General features: G+C 45.6%; 1 protein-coding gene across 4 annotated transcripts in view; it reads left to right on the top strand.

Annotated features, from left to right (window-relative positions):
• The window catches only part of FLVCR2 (FLVCR choline and putative heme transporter 2), a 67,743-nt gene that overhangs the window by 24,106 nt on the left and 20,748 nt on the right, over positions 1 to 22,889 (top strand). For 3 of the 4 annotated variants that reach the window (XR_009210402.1, XR_009210403.1, XM_032134815.2), the window contains exons 2-3: positions 16,874 to 17,015; positions 20,686 to 20,826. Coding sequence is in view for 2 of the 4 variants with exons in the window: in XM_032134815.2 (XP_031990706.1) it covers positions 16,874 to 17,015; positions 20,686 to 20,826 (283 nt within the window). In the remaining 2 variants the exon portion in view is untranslated. The remainder of the gene's footprint in view (positions 1 to 16,873; positions 17,016 to 20,685; positions 20,827 to 22,889) is intronic. The other variant, XM_058429862.1, reaches the window with a different exon arrangement.

Genomic DNA, 22,889 nt, shown 5'->3' with positions numbered 1-22,889 from the left:
CTGGACATTGCCCCAGTGTGGGTGCAGCGTGGACAAGCAGGGCAGCTTCCTTAAGGCGAAGGTTGAGCTGATTCTTAATGGGTGAAGTGACCAGGAGTTGGTACATAGGGGAGGTTGGGCCATTCCAGGAAGTATCCTAGTAGTATCCTAATGGGGACTTGTGCCTCTTGAGAGCTACTTAAACTAAAAGCAATATGGATGCAGGAAATTGGTGTAATATTCCCAGAGTGCGGTAATGAAGACTTTGGAGACTCTGGGGTGACACAGATACTCACTGGGTCAACCCTTATGCCTGTGCACAAGACTTCAGTCTCACAAACCTAAGACTGAAGGAAGCGGGTGGGGGTGGGGGGATTGGGGGGCCCAGGCTTATCAGGTGTTCACAGCTATTTTCCATCTCCTGGTTCTTGATCTTTTTCCAACAATGCTGTTAACAGGATGTCCTTCCCTTGACTTGAACTCCCCCCAAGCCTCAACATCAAACAGCCCTATGTGGATTGCAGGATGTAGGTTGGAGTGCTATCAAGGATGATTAAAGCAACAACAACAACAATCACCACCATAGGGTTAAGGTGATATCTGGTGTTTCCTCTTCTTTCTTTCTTGACCTCCTGACTTCTACCTAGCACCATTCCCAAGTTAACCCAGTGGAGTATCTCCCCTCCCTCGATTCCACAGAGCTAAGGGCCTTTTTCTTTGGTGAGTCATTCACAGGTGGGAGGGCACCCTGTAAGCTCTGGTGGCCCAGCCAGACACTTCTGCTTTCTGACTTGATCACAGGCATCTTTCCTTTTTCATGCTGTGCAAAAACTTGAGCTCAGCCTCTCACCCCAACACAATTCAAGACACAGCCTCGTCCCAGCATGAGCGCAGATAACAGCGGCACCATCTGTGTTTGTAGAAGCGTGAGATAGGAGGTGAGGATAGATCTTACTTCCTTCCCAACTTCTTTGGGTTCAGCCATGTGTCCGGAGCCTCAGGAGAGAGCAGTGTTTGCTTTGGCTCCCCTCCGATTGCTTCTCCAGAGAGGAGTTGAACACAAGTCTTTTTCAGTTCCAGGAGGCTGCTTTTGATTGCACAGCCCTGCCAGCTCCGGAAAAGAGGGACACAGAAGCTGGAGCAAGGTTGGGGGCTGTTTTTCTCCTCTTTTTCTTCTTCTCTCCCCTGGAAATTCCTGATTTCTGCACACCATGACTGGGTTGACATGGCTAGATCTCCTTTGGTGGCTCTAGAGGTAGCTGTCTGTATGCAAGTCTATTTGCTGTGTCCATCTACTGGAAAACATAGGAGGAGAGCAGGCATAAGGCATTCGTGGGTCTTTTGTTTTGTTTTTTGAAACAGTGTCTCAGTCTGTCGCCCGGGCTGGAGTGCAGTGGCATGATCACGGCTCACTGTAGCCTCAACCTCCCCGGGCTCAGGTGATCCTCCCACCTCACCTCATCCTTTCGAGTAGCTGGAACTACACGCTCATGCCACCACGCCTGGCCAATTTTTGTATTTTTTTGTAGAGATGGGGTTTTGCCACGTTGCCCGGGCTGTTCTTGAACTCCTGCGCTCAAGTGATCTGCCCTCCTCTGTCTCCCAAAGTGCTGGGATTACAGACGTGAGCCACCACCCTGGTGAGGCATCCATGTTAAAGCAGGGTTCATTCTCAAGGCTGTTTGTTTGGGGTAGTAGCTGCCTTTTGAGCAATCCAGGCCTCCTTAGACCTTTATCCTGGGCTTCCTGTTGGGTGCTGGACAGGTTTGTGGAGACACCCATTTGAGCACACCCAGGATTCATCCCTTCTCTGCTGAGAAGCTAGACAGGAACACACCTCTCTCCCACCATTCCTGCCTAGGACACGTAGGGGAAGCCAGCAGCTGAGAATTCTCTTGATTTCCTTCCTCAGAGTGGTGGAGATCGATTGTTTCTAAAGTATGCTCCATGAGTCTCTAGCACCAGAACCACCTGGGTGTTCATTAAAAATGCAAATTCAGAGACTCACACCTATAATCCCAGCCCTTTGGGAGGCCAAGGCAGGAGGATTGCTTGAGTCCAGGAGTTGGAAACCAGCCTGGGCAACATGGAAAAACCCTGTCTTTACAAAAAATTAGCCAGGCATGGTGGCGCATGCCTGTAGTACTAGCTACCCAGGAGGCTGAGGTGGGGGGATCACCTGAGCCCGGGAGGTGGAGGTTGCAGTGAGCCAAGATCACGCCACCTCACTCCAGCCTGAGGGACAGAGTGAGACCCTGTCTTAAGAAAAAAAAAAAAAAGCAAATTCCTGGGCACCAGAGCAGACCCAGGGAATTAGCTCCTCTAGGTTGGGACCCAGGAATATGTATTTTTGATTCTCCTTCTAGGGATTCTGATGCCCACTGAAGTTTGAAAACTCCTGGTATAGAAGCCATGGAAGCTAGACCCAGCAGCCATGTTTGGGGCCTCCAGCAGGATACCTCTCCTCTTTGGGCATCAGCTTTTTTCTCTATAGCAAGAATGCTTGCCTCACAGGGTTGCCATGAAAGCTAAATGAGGCAATGTCTATGTGAAACAGCTCCTGGAACCAAGTAAGCCCTCTGTAAACATTTACTGAATCCACATCTATCTTTTCGCTGTCTACCAAACTTACGTTCTACAACATTCTAGTGTTAAAAAAGGTAAACAGAGGTGCAATTAAAAATTTTTTAAAGAGTTTATTTGAGCAAACAGTGATTCATGAATTGGCTGGCTCCAAACCAGAAGTGGTTCTGGATCATCCTGGGTCTCAGACCATGTCTTCTGGGGATATGATGCTGCTTGGTGCCTTTTTGAGACTCAGCAAGCTTCCATGGGAAGACAGCAGGGCTGGGAATGGAACCTCAGAAGTCTCGATGTTGACGATTAGCTCTGTGCTTCAAGTTGCTTCAACTCAGTTATGAAGTAGAGAAGACAGTTTGGCTCTGACAGGACTCTGCTTCCTCATCTGGACTTTGGGCATCCTGCTCTTGATCTCACTGGGTGGTTTTGAGGCTCTGGTAATGTGTTGGATGTGTAGGTGCCTTGAAAATGGTGAAATATTTTGCCAGTGTTGACTTTTAGTGCCCTTTCTTGAACTCAAAAAAAGGGGGGGGGCTGGGTGTGGCGGTTCACACCTGTAATCCTAGCACTTAGGGAGGTTGAGGTGGGAGAATCACTTGATGCCGGAGTTTAAGGCCAGTCTTCGCAACATAGTGAGACTCCATCTCTACAAAAACAGTTAAATAATCGGTTGGGTGTGGTGGCACATGCTTGTCGTTCTAGCTACTTGGGAGCTAGAGAGGATCACTTGAGCCCAGGAGTTTGAGGTTACAGTGAGCAATAATTGCACCACTGCACTCCAGCCTGGGCAACAGTGTGAGACCTCATCTAAAAAATTAAAAAATACTCTGGACTTGCCCTTTGTCAGTAGAATAAAAAGGGCTTCTCTAGACACACACCGTGTCCTGCCTGGATTGGGGGCCATGCCCTCCATGTAGAGGGCTCAGCACTCCTGCCTTTACACCAGCTCATGGTTCAGGATAAGCTCCATCATCCTTACTGTAGGAGCCTCTCTCAGAGCTTCTGGGTTTCAAAGCATTCCTCTCATCGGCAAAGAAAGGAAGCTATACTTGCTGATTTGATCCTCTTGAGCTGAGCTGTTCGGCAGCTCCAGGAATCCTGTGGAGCATTCTGGTTCTTTTTGATTCCAGGAAACTGACCGCTTGAGATGCAATGTTTGAGTCCATATGTGCCTAGGATGCTTCCTCTCTTCAGTGTAGGAAAATGACTGTGGTGGCATAGCACAGAACTGATTCGTCCCCACCCTCAGGAGATAGGCCTGGGAGTGAGAAGTTTTATCCTAAGGGCATGGTGGTCCTGGCCCTACCAAGTTTTCTTACAGCCTCTCACAGTTAGCAAGTGGCAGTGATCAGTGGTAACAAATGGGGATCGGTAGGGCTTGGACAGCTCTTGTGAAGATGTTGGAACCCTTAGGAAGATGTTGCAGTTTCCCTTCCACAAGTTTCTCTCTCCAGAATTCTCTATCTCTCCTTAGGGAGGAAGGTTCCTCATTGTCTTCCCTGGGTATGGCTGCCCCTGTGTTCTCATGCTGCCCCACCAAAAGCCATGTCCTTTATTAGTGTGCCCCCATCCTGGGCCAGACCACTCTTCCAGGGCCTGCCAGTAAGTAATTGGCAGGGTTTTACCCCTGAAAAAATCAGAATAGGGCTATTACCAGAAAGTCCATCCAGATTTAGAAGGAAACATGGGAGGATTAGAAACACTGATCATCACGTGAGCATCCCTTTTAGGAATGCCGCATGTTGCCTTGCAGACAAAGGAGACAATTATTCTCCTTTGGGCTGTTTTATCTGTCAAAGGTCAGGGAGTGGCACGTTTGAGTTGGGGGTATGGGTCGGGGGTTAGTGTCGAGGGAATGCAGAAGACGGTAGAATCCCTCTGTTGGCTGTTGATTGCTGGTGTCTGGGACAGAATTGGTGGGCATTCAGTGCCAAAGCATTTGAATGGTGCTTTGCACATCGCCTCCTTGAAATGTGAAAACTTTGGAGTAAGATTTGCATGATGTGATCTGATGTGATCTCAGCTGGCCGGGTGCTTTGAAAGACACCCACTCATTTTTCCTCCTTCCTAGCCGAGTCATGGGGAACTTCTGTCACCACTGGCTTTCAGCACAGTCAGCTAGAGGGACATTAGTGTATTGAAGCAACAGTGATTTGTTCTCTCACTGAAAGAAAAGGCAGTGGATTCTTCACTTCTGCGCTCAAAGTAGACCTAGGCTGGCCCTTTGTGGAGTTCACCATGAGGACAACTTCAAGGGGAACACCCAGCCCTTAAAAGGAGGAATGTGTGTGCCAGGAAGCTCCTGAGTTCATGATGACAGAAAGCAAGCATAAATACTGGGCTTAGCTAAAAAAAATAAAATACGGCCTTTGTCAGTGTTCCTTTTTTTTTTCCTTTAATCAGAAAACTTTCCTTGTAAAACTCATTTTCTTCCCCTAAACTTAGCAACTTCTCTGTTTACAGCCTAGGGTATCTCTGCTCTTCAGCTAACTTGCACCCCCCACAAAGATGAGGAGGAAACCCAACACCAAGGCTGTAGGTCAAGATCAAGGTATATTACATTATAAACCGAGTGAGAGTGAGCTCCTTGTCTTGCATCTTTCTCCTCCCTTCTGTGTAGGGTGCTTAGCATGCAGCAGGCGCTCAATAAATATTGAGTGTAGGTCTGAGGGTGAGAAGTTGATTGGTCTGCATTCGAATCCCCACCATGCCTGATCTTGGGGCACCCCGAATGGGAGGTCTTCCCTGTGTGAGGCTTCCTTGGGTCGTTTCATCTGGCATCTGCTTGCTTTGGGTGGTTAAACTCTTACAATGCAGCAAACTGCTACTGTGCCCAACTTGTTTACTGCAGAGCAGCCTGGAAGGACTTGAGTGAGGTTTGAGCTGCACAGTTCTAAGAGTCATTTCTTCATTCAGAAAATATTTCCTGAGTGCCACCTCTGTTCTTGTGATTGTGTCAGACGTGGTATGGGGAAGGGTCACGCGAGCAAATGTGAGTCAATGTCCCTGTCCTCAAGGTACTAACAGTCTAGTTTGGAAGACAACACACTACACAAAAAGAAACAAAACTAAGCATGACATAAAAACAAGAAACCCGTAAAGTGTAACTGTGGCAAAGAAACCAAACTGTAGCTGGAGACACCTCTCACCCTTGCTTCCTGCAACAGCTACACATTTGGAGACATTCGAACTACAGAATGGAGCATATGAGACTGGAGGGAGTGTCGGGTGTTTGAGGGCAGTCACTCTTCTGTGGCATTCACCTTGTCCATTGAAGGCTTTGGAATCAGATAGCCAAGGGTTTGAATCTCAGTTTTGCCAGGAGAAGCTTTTTGACCTTGGGCAAATTACAGAGGCTTTCTCATCTCTAAAAACCAAACCAGAGGTCAGGTGCGGTGGCTTATGCCTGTAATCCCAGCACTTTGGGAGGCTGAGGCGAGTGAATTGCTTGAGCCCAGGAGTTTGAGACCAGCCTGGGCAACATGGTGAAACCCCGTCTCTACTAAAAATACAAAAAATTAGCCAGGTGTGGTGGCGCATGTCTGTGGTCGCAGCTACTTGGGAGGCTGAGGTGAGAGGATTGCTTGAGCCCGGGAAATAGAGGCTTCAGTGAGCTGAGATCGCACACTGCACTAGCCTGGGCAACAGAGCGAGACCCTGTCTCACAAAAAAACAAAACAAAACAAAACCCACAAACAAAACCCAAATCAGAGATGATGCTGCCAACTTCAGGGGGTAGTTGTGAGGGCATAGAGGAAATATCACGTGAAAAAACCTTTAGCATGCTGTCTAACACATAGCAGACACTCAGTACTTATTCACCTCCTTCCTCCTGGTTTGAGTAACATTTAAGACCAGCGCCTTTAACCTAATGGATAAGTGTACAGATTAGTACCGATGGCCAGAGCTTGAAGTTCAGCCTCATCACTTACTGTTATGTGACCTTGGGCAAGCTACTTAAATGCCAATTTCCTCCACTTTAAAATAGAGATTAGGGAAGCACTCCTTCTATTTTATGGAGTGAAGTGTTGCCCCCCAAAAGAAAAAATTAACAATTAAAAAATAAAATGATTCAAAGAGTATATATATTTATAGAGTGCTTTGAGCACAGTGTATCAGCTCTCATCATTATTATTATCTTCCTTAGGGATCAATGATTGTAGGCTATCCTAATTTCAGTAGCTGCTGCTTCCTGCATTTCCCTAACCTCTTTCCCCCAAAGAACTGAGGGAATCCAGGAGCCAGGGCAGTAAAAGCCACCAGCATAATCACAGCTTTCAGGATAAACCCTGTGACGGGGGCCGGAGCTCGAAGGAAGTCTGGAGTTGGCCAGCTGTAACCCTACTCCCTAAGTTCTTAGAGATCTTAGCTTAGCCTTTAAATCCATAAACCCCCTTCATGAGTGATTTTCCACCCAATCAACGAGGTTGTTTAGATTGTCTTTGTCTCTGAAGGCCTGCCACCTCCTTGATCCCGAGCTGACCTTTTCAAAAGAAGCCTTGGATTTGGAGATTTCACAAATAACAGTCATATGAGCGGTCTTTGCCTGGGCATTATCGGTTACCATGGAGCTGCCTGGCATTCCTGGGTGCTGGGGGCTCATTCTCATGATTAAGCTCAAGCTCTGGGTTCTTAGTTTTGCAGTGTCTCACAGCCCCAGCAGCCACCTTGGACTCTCCTTGCTTCTTTCTGGGGCATCCGCAGACTCAGTCCCAAGACCCCCTGCCGAACCTCGACCACATGTCCCAAGGTAGCTTGCCTGGCAGAGTGCCTTCACTCTAGCCTGGTCTCTTCCACTTGAGGTCTTGGAGCCCTTGTTTATTGTCCATGTTGCTAGATCAGTTATTCACTAGCAGGTATAAGCAAACATCTAAATGATGCTGGCCAAGGGGTAGAGAGCAGTATTTATAGCAACAGAATTATGGACTGGAGTGTGCAGACTTGCCTAAATAGTACCAGCTTTGTGGTGTTTCAATGCACACAGAACTGTGTGGGCATGGGCAATGAGTGTGGAAGTGACTTCCACATAATTCCCCAGGTGGACATCGTCCTGGGAGATGGAGCTTGTGTTAGTCCGTTTTGGATTGCTATAAAGGAATATCTGAGGCTGGGTGATATATAAAGAAAAGAGGTTCAATTGGCTCACGGTTCTGCAGGCTGTACAGGAAGCATGGTGCCAACATCTGCTTGACTTCTGGCGGGGCCTTAGGAAGCTTCCAATCATGGTGAAAGGCAATGATGGAGCTAGGGTGTCACATGGCAAGAGTAGGAGCAAGAGAGAGTGAGGGGGAAGATGCCATACAGGTTTAAACAACCAGATCTTAGGAGAACTCATTATTGCAAGGAGAGCACCAAGGGAATGGCACTAAACCATTCATGAGAAATCTGCCCCCTTGACCCAATCACCTCCCACCAGGCCCCACCTCCAACACTGGAGATTACAATTCAACACGAGATTTCTTTTTCTTTTTCTTTTTTCTTTTTTTGAGATGGAGTCTTGCTCTGTTGCCCAGGCTGGAGTGCAGTGGTACATCTTGGCTAACTGCAACCTCTGCCTCCCGGGTTCAAGTGATTCTCCTGCCTCAGCCTCTTGAGTAGCTGGGATTACAGGTACACATCACCATGCCCAGCTAATTTTTGTATTTTTAGTAGAGATAGGGTTTCACCAGATTGGCCAGGCTGGTCTCAAACTCCTGACCTCAAGTGATCCACCCACCTTGGCCTCCCAAAGTGCTGGGCTTATAGGCATGAGCCATCACACCCTGCCTCAACATGAGCGTTAGAGGGGACAACATCCAAACCTATCATGCCCCTTTACATAGTAACACTTTCTCACAAGTTGTCTGTGCAGCTGAAGTTTTCCTCAGCTGCCCTACTCTGTGAACTTAACTTCAGATTAATCTTTAGGCCATCAAATCATTGGTAGTGTGCATAGAGGTATGTAGATATACACATTTACCTAATCACTGTATCATGTAAAACATCCTTTGGCAAGGACAGCCTCATACTGAATGCTTTAAAATTGCTCATTTGGGTTGATGGGCTTACAGTAATCCAATGTGTGGAAGTCTAGATTGAACCTCAATGTATCTTTTATGAGGCTCTTATTTTAAAAGGATCCTCAACCATGCTTTTTAAAGTAGCAAACTTTCTCTGGGAACCTTGTCTAGACTTAAATTTCCAACCACATCTTTCCACAGTTGTGGACTCACATGACAAATGTGCAGTGGCGATGGTGCTTTCCTGACATGCCAGTTAACTGCAGCTCATTCTTTCAGCAACCATGTATTGAGTAAGCACCAGACTAGCAAGTATGAGAAAAATGACTGACAACCCAAAGATTAGAGGAAGTTAGGGCAAGGCAATCACGCCTAGTGAGAATCGTCAAGGAAAGCTGTGTGAGAGAATTCACATGGTGATGGGCTCTGAAAGATTAAAAAGGGGATAACTTGGGATAAAAGTATAGATGAGATGATGGGAAGGTTGGAATCATGACTTGTTCAATCTGGCTGGAATATAGGGGATTTATAGGGATACAGAAGGGAAGGGTCTGGAAAGGAAGGTTGAAACTAGCAAAGACGGCTGTATTAGTCTGTTTTCACGCTGTGATAAAGAACTGCTTGAGACTGGGTAATTTATAAAGAAAAGAGGTTTGACTCACTGTTCCAAATGGCTAGGGAGGCCTCAGGAAACTTGCAATCATGGTGGAAGGGGAAACAGGCACATCTTACATGGTGGTAGGCAAGAGAGCGAGAGAGAGAGCGTCTGAAGGAGGAACTGTCAAACATTTCTTTTTTTTTTTTTTTTTTGAGATGGAGTCTCGCTCTTTCACCCAGGTTGGAGTGCAGTGGCGCGATCTCGGCTCACTGCAAGCTCCGCCTCCCGGGTTCACGCCATTCTCCTGCCTCAGCCTCTCCGAGTAGCTGGGACTACAGGCGCCCACCACCACGCCCGGCTAATTTTTTGTATTTTTAGTAGAGATGGAGTTTCACCGTGGTCTCGATCTCCTGACCTCGTTATCCGCCCGCCTCAGCCTCCCAAAGTGCTGAGATTACAGGCGTGAGCCACCGCGCCCGGCCACTGTCAAACATTTCTATAACCATCAGGTCTTGTGAGAACTCACTACCATGAGAATACCATTGGGAGAAACTGCCCCCGTGATCCAATCACCTCCCACCAGGCCCCTCCCTTGGCACTTGGGGATTACAATTAGATATGAGATTTGGGTGGGGACACAGAGCCAAACCAAATCAATGGCTAAGAACAGTGGCTGAGGGGTTTGGACCTGCTTCCTTCCTCTGAGAGGGCTGACACCTTGAAGGTCTTTGAGCAGGGATGGTGGGGTCAATGCAATGCCAAGGACCATGAATCTGAGTACATCGTGCAGGTCGGGCAGAGAAGAGATCACAGTTGCCTGGGAGAAAGGCAGAAAGGGCCGAAGTGGGACAGGGCGGATTCAAAGAGGACTTTGCAGAAGGGTTTGGGAGGATCTGAGACGAAGTGCATATAAGAGGGCAGAGTCAAAGACGACTAAGATAATTGAGGAAGGACACACAGATGGAGCCAGAGAAGGAAATGAAGCAGAACCAGGGTAGGATGATGGTTTATATGACTTCCCCAAATAAACCAAGTTCATCTTGGGAGTCCCAGTGGCCTCTGCTGCCTGTCACCTCTGCTGTGTGAGAGTGTGTGGGAAAGAGCCAACCTTGCAGACAGGGAGTGAGCCTCAGCCCGATGAGCTAGATGGTATTTTCTTTCTCTTGTGGATTAGGAAACACACAGAGAGGTCAATTAACTTGCCAAGCTCTAGTACCTGGTAGGGCTGAGATTTGAATTGAGATCTTTCTGACCCCCGACCCTGAGCCCTTAACCACTATATTAGTATGATGATGTCTCTGAGGAATGTTGAAGCAGAAAGGAGAAGTGGGAGACATTTAAAAAAAGCATAAGGCCGGCCGGGCGCCATGGCTCACGCCTATAATCCCAGCACTTTGGGAGGCCGAGGCGGGCGGATCACGAGGTCAGGAGATTGAGACCATCCTGGCTAACACAGGAAACCCCGTCTCTACTAAAAATACAAAAAAAAAAAAAAAAAATTAGCCAGGTGTGGTGGCGGGAACCTGTAATCCCAGCTACTTGGGAAGCTGAGGCAGGAGAATGGCATGAACGCGGGAGGTGGAGCTTGCAATGAGCCGAGATCGCACCACTGCACTCCAGCCTGGGCGACAGAGTGAGACTCCATCTCAAAAAAAAAAAAAATAGCATAAGGCCAGGTATGGTGGCTCATACCCGTAATCTCAATATTTTGGGAAGCTGAGATGGGAAGACCACTTGAGACCAGCCTAGGCGACATAGTGAGAGACCCCAATTCCACGAAAAATTGTAAAAAATCAGCCAGGCATGGTGTCATGATCCTGTAGTTCCAGCTACTTGGGAGGCTGAGGTGGGAGAATTGCTTGAACCCAGGAGGCGGAGGTTGCAGTGAGCCAAGATTGCGCCACTGCACTCCAGCCTGGCGACAGAGTGAGACTCCGTCTCAAAAAAAAAAAAAAAAAAATTTTTTTTTAATTTAAAAAATAAAAATAGCATAGCATGGGCATGAGGCAAGCCCCAGATTAGGTCATAAAGGGACCAAATTTGATGGAAGCCTTCAGCCTCAGGGACTCTGGTGCAAAGAAAGCTGCTGGCTCAGTAAAGAGATATATATATTTTTAAATTGATACATGGCATTTTACATGTTTATGGAGGATGGGCTTTTTTGACTCAGCACTAGGAAGATAGCTCCTGAGAGCCCTGAAATCTAAGGGAACATGTCCAGCCATACCTAGTGATTGTGTCCAGGGGAGAGGAATGAGCCAATTGGTTTGAGCAAATTGGGGCCCAGCCCTAGGGGTGAGGGTGGGCTTGCCTTTGTCTGAATAGCACAGCACGTTGGGAGAGGGATGAGTTTCGGTAGGCGAGAACCTGTTTGCAGAGGTTGTTGTCTCCTAACAAGAGCAGGATCCACTTTGCCAGTGGCTTGGGTCAAGAGGATGAGGTGCCTGGGACCCAGCAAAAGGCTCAGATGGGGACTACTGGTTCTTTTCCTGTTCCGTTTGGACTGAGCCCTCACCACTGTGTGGACACAGAGCTCCTTGCCTTGCCTTTTGTGGAAGCTCTTGGATCCTCCCTGGATGGCCTGGCCATATTCTGGCCCCATGACTAGGTAGGATTTAGGAGGAAATCTGTGTGCTAGGGTTCTGATTCAATTGTGACTTAGGGCTCTGTGAATGGTGGGTGGGGACAGTGGATGGTGGAAGAGGATGGGAAAAAGTGGTTCCGTGGATCTCAGAGCTGGCATAGCATGTGTGTTGTGTTGTGTAATGGGTTGGGTATGGAAATCTTACCCCAGATGCAGCCTGATGATTTTCTGGTTTTATTCTTGCTATGCCAAATGCATGAGCTAGAATCACAAGTGAGACAACATTCAAAGTATGGCTTCTCCCTGTCACCCAGGGCCCTCAGACTACATAGACATGTTTTTAACTGTGACATTTGCTCTGGAAATGCTCCTGATTACTGACATTGCAGTATCATTTAGAGGTCACCTTTGAGTTTGCAGAAAGGGTGAAAATAAAATAGAAAATGAAAATTAAATATCCCAGGCTGCCTCTCCATCCCTTCATTCATCACATTTTTTGTTAAACACCCTCTATTGGGATGAAGTAAACTATAGTTATAAAGTTTACCTAACTTTGGAACACTGTATGTTGAAAACTCCAGCTTTGCTACCTATAGCTGTATGACCTTGAGCAAGTCAGTTAGCCTTCCTGCATCTCAGCTTCATCATCTGTAAAATTGGGACGATGTTAGACCCCTCTTTCTGGGGTTGTTGTGAGGCTTGAGATACTCAACATGAAGCTCATACATTTTACTATGATGAGTATTATCATGTGCCAGCCTCCAGAGATCAATGTGAGCTCTGCCCTCATGGAGCTTATAATCTGGTTGGGAAGACAGATGTTAATTAAATGATCATACAAATATAAACTTACCTGTGCAGGAACCCGACCTCATGTAAGGGATTAGAGCAACCTTCCTGAGGAAGCAGGATTTGCACTCAGACCTGAAGGATATCTGCATTGACTAGCTGAAACAGGGCAGGGAGAGATTCTAATCCAGGTAGAGGAGCTGGTGCAAACTCCCCGTGGTCACTTGAAAGACAGAAAGGAGCTCAGCGTAGCAAAGTCCTGAGGAACAAGTTGGTGACAAGGGCCAGACCATTAGACATAGCCCATGTGCAGAAACTTGTGGGCTATGTTTAGGATTTTTACCTCTAATTTAAAGTAAGGAGAAGTCACTGCAGGGTGTTAAGCAAGAGAGGTACGTGATCTGATCACGTTTTCCAAAGATAGCTGGCTATCATGGAAAATAGCTAGGAGCAGAGCTGCATGGAAGCTATTCAGAGGCCAGTGTCTCCCCAACTCCCTTGATGAAGATGGGGATGCCGGCATATGAAAATACAGGTACTTAGGACCCACCTCAGACCTAAGGGATAACAGTGGGGTTGGTACTGGTGAGTTTGTTATGGGACAAGTTTGAGAAATACTGCTATGGGATAGGTAAAAATGAAGAGAGCCTAATTTTTGAAAAGTGTGTTCCAGAAGAGCTAAGACTATGACCTGGTTTGACCATGAATTTTGTATTTTGCCCATGACTTTGTGTTTTGTTGAGAATGATAAAACTAGAACAAGTGCAGGGATGTAAGTCAACTCAAAACCAGTTAGCAGTGGCATTCGTTCATTTGCCTTCCCAAGGTGGGTCTCTAGGAAAGGTGCCAAATGCTCCAGGTGCCACGTTCTCCCACATTTTAAATTAATGTTTCACTGATTCAGGCCCCAGGTCTCTGATTCCTACCCCAGAGGTTTCCTATCAAATGAATGACAACTCAAATGGGTGAAAATGTAGACTTCCGTGTTGACTAGTATCACACCAACATTTCATGGAAGGCAGCAAAGTGAGCCTGGGTTCTGACATCAGACAGAACTGGCTTAGGAGCCCAGCTCCTCTGCCAGCTGCCTGTGTGACCCTGGGCAGGGTGCTGAGCAGCAGGTTTTTTTTTTTTGGTTTTTTTTTTTGCCCTCTCTCTTTTTTGTTGTTACAAAGTTATTGGCGTTAGGCTGGGTGCAGTGGCTCACGCCTGTAATCCCAGCACTTTGGGAGGCTGAGGCGGGCAGATCACTTGAGGTCAGGAGTTTGAGACCAGCCTGGCCAACATGGTGAAACCCTATCTCTACTAAAAATACAAAAATTAGCCAGGCACGGTGGTGGGCACCTGTAATCCCAGCTACTTGGGAGGCTGAGGTAGGAGAATCACTTGAACCTGGGAGGCGGCAGAGGTTGCAGTGAACTGAGATCGTGCCACTGCACTCCAGCTTGGGTGACAGAGTGAGACTCTGTCTCAAAAAATAATTATAATAATTAATTAAAAATAAATAAAGTTACTGGGGTTAAATTAAAAGATAAAGTGTATTACATATTACATATTCAGCGCATAGTAGATGCTCAAGATACATTAGGGTATCCTACCCTCTCCTTACTTTCCCATACACATTTTTTTTTTCTTACCACTGTGAGTACAATGTAGAAAGAACCTGGACCTTAATAGAGAGATGTGTCATTCCTAGCTTTATGTAGACAGGATTTTCCACCAATGTTCATCTGCTCATCCATCTATCCATTCATCCATCCATCCATCCATCCATCCATCCATCATGACTATGGAACAGACCTATAAACTAGGAACTAGAAATAGACTCTCCCTAAACACTGCTCTTAAGAAGCAGGAAAAAAATATGTCTTGAAAAAACAAAAGAGGAAGCAGCTTACAGTCTAATCCTTATGTTTTGATTTTCCACACTGGGCATAAATGTACCTCCATAGCCAATTTCCTCCTTGAGAAAGGTTACCATGAGACAGTGTTGCTGCCTAGCTGGGGTTACTGTAGGCCACTGCTAGGGCCCACCCATCCACCCTGCTGCCTGGAGAAGGCTTAAAAGCTGGAGTTGGGGTGGAACAGCACTCACTCACGCTTAGTGTATAGATGGAATGAACAGAGTCCAGCTGCCCCGGAGGAGTAGGGCATACAGTGTAGCACCAGCTGGGAGGATTTCTTTATTGGGGCAGAAGATTAACTGGGCATTAAGGTATCCTGTGTTGGGACCTCAGAGCTTTAATTTTCCTTTGGAAATGAAAGAGTCACAGAGCTTCAGATGATGTCTGTATCTTTCCTCACTCTTGCAAATGGGACCCTGGGAGATTCTACTTAACTTCCAGACCTCCAACTCCAAAGTGCTTAGAAGGCCATATATGAGCTGGAGTGGGCTCAGCTTCCCAGCTATGAAGAAGGTTGTATTTGCCCCTCCGCTTGTGGCTGGTTTCTACCTTCAATTAAAGTCTTGAAGATGAGCAGTAGGAAGCCTGACTCTGACAAACCAGTATGACCAAGGATCAGCTAAAGCTCCAAGGACACAAAAGAGGCCTCTGTTCTGCAGAAGCCTGCCTGCCTAGGCCTTTCTCCAGGCTTTTAGCCTGGGATGCACTGACCAGAGAAGACAGGAGATCTGCTTTCTCACCTCCACTCTGATAGAACTCTGGGCGACCCTCAACAAGTCACAGAGCTCAATTAACCTCACTTGGCCTTTGTTTTCTCCTGTAATTATTGGATTTGTAATTATAATAGGGGATTACAGACAAACTTTCAAACTGTAATATTCTATCATTTTAACCCATAAATATGGCCAGTTGTGTTATCTGTTGTATTTTTGTTTTAACATTTTTCCTGCTAATAGATTATTAAGCTCCTTGAAGGCAGGAACTGTGCCTTATACCTCTTGGTACTTCCTAAAATATCTAGCAGAGTATGTTTTAAAGATGCATTTGGTTAATTGCTTACATATTGGTATAAAGAACTGTACACAGAAACTATGAGTGATCACTTTTGTGAATATTCCGGAACTGAGAACCACTAGTAAACATCTTGAATGGCTATAATTGACAGATGGAAAAACGAATCAAGGGGGTCAGCAGATTGGCAGCTGACGGATGATGTCAAAGTGAGGCGCGAAAGCGAATTGTTTCTTTATCTGTAGCTCTTTCAAGTACAACAAAGGAAAAATGAGACCTCACGACAAAGGAATTACTCATCTTCCTTCACTCTTGGAATTTGAAGCTTGCCTGATTTCACAAGCTATTTTCCCATTTCCGCCTCAATATTATGTGCAGCAGAAGGACTTTTGGGAATTGTATCACAGCCAGTCAGTACTGAAGCCAAGCCTTTCTGACCTCGGAAACACCCAAGTCATGTTATCTGTCAGGTCACTGGAGTTTGGACTCCAACCCAGATAAGAAATGGTTTAGCACTTTGGGAGGCCAAGGCGGGTGGATCACGTGGTCAAGAGATCGAGACCATCCTGGCCGACATGGTGAAACCCATCTCTACTAAAAATACAAAAATTAGCCAGGCGTGGCGCATGCCTGTTGTCCCAGTTGCTCAGGAGGCTGAGGCAGGAGAATTGCTTGAACCCAGGAGGCGGAGGTTGCAGTGAGCCGAGATCGCACCACTGCACTCCAGCCAGGCGACACAGTGAGACTCCATTTAAAAAAAAAAAAAAGAAAGAAAAAGAAAAAAAAAGAAATGGTTTAATTTGTTGGGGGTGTGTGTGTGTTTATAGCCATTTTTTACATGCCTATCTCCTGTGTGTATAAATTTATGCAGTTGTGTGTGACTTCACACTACAGATGCTTTAGAAGTTACTATGTTATTCACACAATAAACTGAAGCTTCCATGCTTGTGAATGTCGTAACAGCTTTAGCCTTCCAACTCTTACTGAATGCAAGTTCTTGGGCTTGCAGGGTATAGAATTTCTCCCCAGCTGGGCTCTCAGCTCTGGGTTAACAGATTCAGTGAAACTAAAAATTCGAGTAGCACAAGAAAATAATAATCAATGTTATTTTACTCTACTCCAGAGATGGGAGTAGAGGAACCATTATTCATCAATTTGCAGCTAGAGAAGAACCAGCCCACACTGAGACCATCAACTACACATTCTTATAATAGGCATTGATAGTGAGGGTGGTCAGAAGGATGTATGAGCGCAATTGTCAGTCAGAAGAAAGATTTCTCTGGTGTTTTGAGGTGAGAAATAATCCCTGCATGGGTGTTAGGAAGGATTGGAAGTTGGAAATTAGATTTCTTATTAGGAATCTCTTTACATTTGTGTTGTCACCTCTTGGCCATTGGTAACTGTGATTGGTTGTCTCTGTCTTCTATAGCTTGGAATTGCGATTGGGTTCTTGGTCCCTCCTGTTTTGGTACCCAACATTGAAGACCAGGACAAGCTTGCCTACCACATCAGCATCATGTTCTATATAATAGGAGGTGTGGCCACTCTCCTCCTCATCCTTGTCATCATTGGTAAGGTCATTAGTAAACAGATGGGGCAGCAGGGGGCGAAGGGGCAGGGAGATTCTGCTGACTTTGATGGGACCCTTGTGAACATTCCCTGAAATACCATGGATATTTACAGAAACTGGGAGTCTGGGCTTCTTATGGTCTTCAAATGTTTTAGCCTGGGCAGTCGTCCCCACACAGTGTTAGCTGGTCCTATGCACTTTGTTAGTGGCTAAGGAAAGATTTAATGGTCATTAACCAGTTCCCCAGTCCTACCTCATCGGAAGTAATGGTAGACTGCTAGTCTCCTTGATGAAACCCACTGAGCACTTAGGCCATCACAGGCACTGTACTAAGCATGCCTGATTTCATTTAGTTGTCAACAACCCTATCAGTGAGGTACCACTATCAGTCCTATTTAACAAAGAGAAAAATGAGACTTAAGGGAAGTTATATAAACTATTCGAGATTAGATAGCTAGTAAGTGGCAGAGATTGGATTCAAGTCTAAGCTTGTCTATGTCCCTATTCTAAATTTCTAAAAAAAAAAAACTGAAATTGATCCATAAAACTAATAATCTCATAGATTAACCTGACAGTACTTGGGGATCATAGTTCTTTAATGCTTTTTAAAAAATTATAAGAGTAATATATGCTTATTATAGAAAAATCTAGAAAATACAAAAAAGCATAGAGAAAGGAATGACCATTAACTTGTCATTGTACAAGTTAATCCCAACCACGAACCTCAGATATCTACTGTTAATGTTTTATTTATTTATTTATTTATTTATTTATTTATTTATTTATTTATTTATTTTTGGAGATGGAGTCTTGCTCTGTCACCCAGGCTGGAGTGCAGTGGCACAATCTCAGCTCACTGCAACCTCTGCCTCCTGGGTTCAAGCGATTCTCCTGCCTCAGTCTCTCGAGTAGCTGAGATTACAGGCGCCTGTCACCAAGTCCGGCTAATTTTTGTATTTTTAGTAGAGACGGGGTTTCACCATGTTGGCCAGGCTGGTCTTGAGCTCCTGACCTCAAGTGATCTGCCTGCCTCAGCCTCCCAAAGTGCTGGGATTACAGGCATGAGCCACCACGCCTGGCCACTACTGTTAATATTTTATATCCATGTACATTTAATGATTGAGGTATTTGGTAAGATAATTTTACTTCCCTTTTTTTTCAGCTGGGTGATATTATATGGGCTATGATAAATTTAGAACCAGCAAGACAGAGGTTTTTATTTTCAGTTAGTCATCTGTCTAAAGGTTAATCAACTTTCTTCCTAATACTTGAAAGTTCCACCTCACGTGTTAAAGGTTTCATTCCTGCCTACTGACCCCACCTCCAGAGTCAAGCAGTTCTATAATTGGGTACCTCATTCAACCGTTCTCATTGCGTTGTTCCCCGCCAAGAATCCAGGATGAGAAAGGCTGTCTAATGGATTTAAAAGCTGGCAGAATGTGTTAGACAGAGACCTTGGTGTTCCTGGTAAGGTGAGAAGCAAGGAAGCTGTGGATGAGAGCGGAGAAGAATGATACAGCCAGGGGCCTTTTAGCCAGACTTTGAGTTTCAAATTATGTGTCCAGCTCCAAATTCTCAAGCAGATGAGGGCCTGGTCCTTTGCAGTTGAAAATCTGGAGGTAGGACATTTCTGTTTGGGCATTTTATTATCAAGCACAGATAGATAGTCGCTAATTGAGTAAAGATCTGAAAAATCTTATCTGAATTCTGGTTCGTGGTTGCCAAATCCTTAAACCAACACCTGCTGATGTAAAGATAAGCAAACTTTTTGCCTCGCATTCTTTCCCCCAATTGAAGGGAAGGTGAAGAGGCAAGACCATGGATGAGAGGCTCCCAACTATAGTATCCAGGACTATTTCTAGAGAAGGAGGAAGCAGGACTCTGAAGTCTGTGCAAGGGCATTTTCTGGGTGGAGGGCCCCTTTGATCTGCCGAGAGAGTAAACTTCATTTCCACGGCTTCCTCTAAGTGGCAACAATCTACTGACCTTTCAGGAGCATTCTTTTGGGGTGTGGAGGAGGCCACAAGGTGCTTATTTGGAAATTGTTCTCTTTCTTTTGATACAGAGTCTCATTCTGTAGCCCAGGCTGGAGTACAGTGGCGCAACCTTGGCACACCGCAACCTCTGCCTCCCGGGTTCAAGTGATTCTCCTGCCTCGGCCTCCCGAGTAGCTGGGACTACAGGCGCGTGCCACCACACCTGGCTAATTTTTGTATTTTTAGTAGACACAGTGTTTTACCATGTCTATTTTTAGTAGGCATGATGTTTCACCATGTTGGCCAGGCTAGTCTTGAACTTCCGACCCCAAGTGATCCGCCTGCCTTGGCTTCCCAAAGTGCTGGGATTAGAGGCATGAGCCACCACTCCTGGCCGCTTGTTTGGATTTAATAGGGGAACCACTTTAGCCAAACGGCTAGTTAAACTGATCTGCCCTCTAGAAAATGGACTGGCGATCAGTACAGCCAATGGAGAAGCATGTGTTAATCTTCTTGTTTCTATCAAGAGGCAGAGGTCTGATTCAGACTTAAAGAAACGAGGAATGGATCCTAGATTTTTTTATCAGCTGCTGCATGCCATGCTCTGTGCTAAGCATGGGCAACATAGTCCCTTTCCCCTTGGGAGGAGCTGTGGCGCTAAGCCATTAACTGGGCTCACCAATCCCAAAACTTTAGCTTTTGCTGCTTTTCTATCATGTGTTGCTAGTGTGTTTTTTCAGTTCTCTGTGGTATGTTATTTGCTGGTTATTATGAGTTTCCTTGATCTTTGAGCACTGCCTGGGAGGTCCAGTGATTTCAGCTCTCCAGAGGTCATTAAAAAATAATAATAATCAGAGCTGGGTGTGGTGGCTCATTCCTGTAATCTCAGCACTTTGGGAGGCAAAGGTGGGTGGGTGGATCACTTGAGGTCAGGAGTTCGAGACCAGCCAAGCCAAAATAGTGAAACCTCGTCTCTACTAAAAATACAAAAATTAGCCAGGCATTGGTAGTGTATGCCTGTGGTCCCAGCTACTCAGGAGGCTGAGGCACAAGAATCACTTGAACCCGGGAGGCGGAGGCTGCAGTGAGCGAAGATCACACCACTGCGCTCCAGCCTGGGCAGAAGAGTGAGACTTTGTCTCAAAAAAATAAAAGAAAAGAAAAGAAAAGAAAAGGAGAAAGTAATCAGGCCGGGTGCGGTGGCTCACGCCTGTAATCCCAGCATTTTGGGGGGCCGAGGCATGCAAATCACTTGAGCTCAGGAGTTTGAGACCAGCCTGGGCAACACGGCAAAACCCCGTCTCTATGAAAAATACAAAAAATTAGCCAGGTGTGGTGGCATACACCTGTAGTCCCAGCTACTCAGGAGGCTGAGATGGGAGAATTGCTTGAGCCCAGGAGGTGGAGGTTGTAGTAAGCCGAGATGGCGCCATTGCACTCCAGCCTGGGTGACAGAGCGAGACTCCGTCTCAAAAAAAAAAAGAAAAAAAAGTATCAAAGGACCATTCACTCAGCCTCAGACAATGAGAAGCAGCTTCAAGAGTGGGGCTGTTAAGGGTTTAATTGAAGAATTAATATTTTGTTTGGGAGTCTCAGCTCCTCTCAGATGATGGAGCAGCTTTCATTCATGTGGAACCAGCTCTTCTGGGGTGGGACCATGGAAATTTTCAGCCATCTCTGTTTTTTTCCTTTCAGTGTTCAAGGAGAAACCTAAATATCCCCCCAGCAGGGCCCAATCCCTGAGCTATGCCTTGACCTCTCCTGATGCCTCGTACTTAGGTTCCATCGCCCGGCTCTTCAAAAATCTCAACTTTGTGCTGCTTGTCATCACCTATGGTAAGGTGTCAATGTGTCTAGGAATGCATTTGAACTGGAAATGTTAGATGAGAGGCCTGATGGGTCTTCATATATTACTCTTTCTAAATCCCAAATGTGCATGTAAAGTTGTTGTCTAGGGTCAATCTAGAGGACCCAGCTAGGCCCAAGGGCCTTTGCATGTGTTGTAAAGTCCACCTAGAAATAATTTCTTCCCATGTCAGGTTATCTGACAAATGCCTGTTGGTTCTCCAAGTCTCATCTCAGTATCACTTTTGTAAAGCAGTAGTAGGTAACTTTCCCTCTCTTACCATGCTGTTCCTTGTATATCTTAACATGTGTCATTAAAAAAAAATTTTTTTTTGGCAGGCCTATTTCCCCATTAGACTGAACTCTCTAAGAGTGTGGATTTATGTTTTTCATCTTTATAGTTCCTCAGCAGTGGCTGGCCTTGAGTGACTATTCCAGTAGTTACTGAATTAGTTAATTAATTAATGCATGCATGCATATATGTGTCTTGTCACATGAGTCACTCCTCAACCAGTCCTCCCTCATCCTGTAATTGACTTCTATTTTATCTGAATGCACAACAACATCCCTCTTTCATTTCATTTGCTTGGCTCTTGGAAAGATAAATTGGAATCTTTATGCTAATGTGTTGGCTTTCTTTCCCAGCATGGTGTTTTCTGTATCTTATTTCAAAGCTGTAATAAGATTGTTGGATCGAACAAGGGCAAAGACAGAGCCTCATGGCATTCCACTAAAGAGTGTCCTCCAGATGAATGCCAGTCTATTAGTCAGTACCCTTAGTTCAAGCTGCTACATATCTACCCACCTTTATTGCTATTCAGCCTACATTTGGTCATTTAATCCACCAGTTAAAGTTTGATTAAAACTAACAGTTAGCAAATCTGTGACATGTATAGTAACCATATGAAACAAAGAAATGAAATTGGTTTTGACATGACTTATTCTTAGTGAAACCCCAGTTGGCAATGGCTTCATGTTGCCTATAGACTCAAAAGCTACTGTTTTATAACAATAGTTCTTACTATGTGCCAGGTGCTTTTCATATCTGATTTTATTTAACTTCCAGTACACCTATGTGATGTTGGTACTAAAATTATCCCTATTTAACAGATGAGGAAACTAAACTCAAAGTGGCCAAATAACTAGCCCAAGGTCACACAACTTTCAAGTGGCAGAGCCAGAGTTCAAATACAAGTTTGTCTAACTCCAAAGTCTCATTCTTTTTCTTTTTTCTTTTTTTTTTTTTTTGAGACAGAGTTTTCCTCTTTTTGCCCATGCTGGAGTGCAGTGGTGCGATCTTGGCTCACTGCATCCTCCGCCTCCCTGGCTCAAGCAATTCTTCTGCCTCAGCCTCCCGAGTAGCTGCGATTACAGGCATGTGCCACCATGCCCGGCTAATTTTTGTATTTTTAGTAGAGCTGGGGTTTTGTCATGTTGGCCAGGCTGGTCTCAAACTCCTGGCCTCAGGTGATCCACCCACCTCGGCCTCCCAAAGTGCTGGGATTACAGACATGAGCCACCGCACCCAGCCAAAATCTGCATTCTTAATGCCTGTTCTGTAATTGCTGATGTTCCTTCCTAGAATTATGCCAGAGTTTCATTTTAGGCTCATCAATACATTTTATCTCAACTAAAATGTTTATCTGCTGAAACACTAGATAAGAGGTGGCTTCATCCTGGTAGAGGGGCAATCCTGTTTTTCAGGCATACATAGAAATTAGGTGACCTTTCATCTGGAATAGCTGTAGATGACCAGGTTCGTCTTCAAGATCTTGGTCCTCTGTTCCTCATTTCCTCAGGTTTCTCAATTCTCTGAGTATGTCTCCCCATTCATCTGCAAAATAAAGACAAAGTTTCCAATGCTTAGAGAAGTCCACTTAAGGAAGTTACAAGTTCCCGATCACTGGGAGTTATTCAAGCATAGATGGGACTAACCACTTGGTGGGAATGTTGTAGGGGATCTCAGGCTAAAGATGGATAGTGAAACCAGATGGCCTTTGGGGGCCCTTCTAGACTCAGGATTCCATGGCTCTAAGAGCTTTTACTTTCGCTAG

Source organism: Hylobates moloch, unplaced genomic scaffold, assembly GCF_009828535.3.
Source record: "Hylobates moloch isolate HMO894 unplaced genomic scaffold, HMol_V3 SCAFFOLD_16, whole genome shotgun sequence".
Classification (NCBI taxonomy): Eukaryota; Metazoa; Chordata; class Mammalia; order Primates; family Hylobatidae; genus Hylobates; species Hylobates moloch.
The sequence above is the reverse complement of the archived record's forward strand: the minus strand, read 5'-3'. Positions and strand labels throughout refer to the sequence as shown.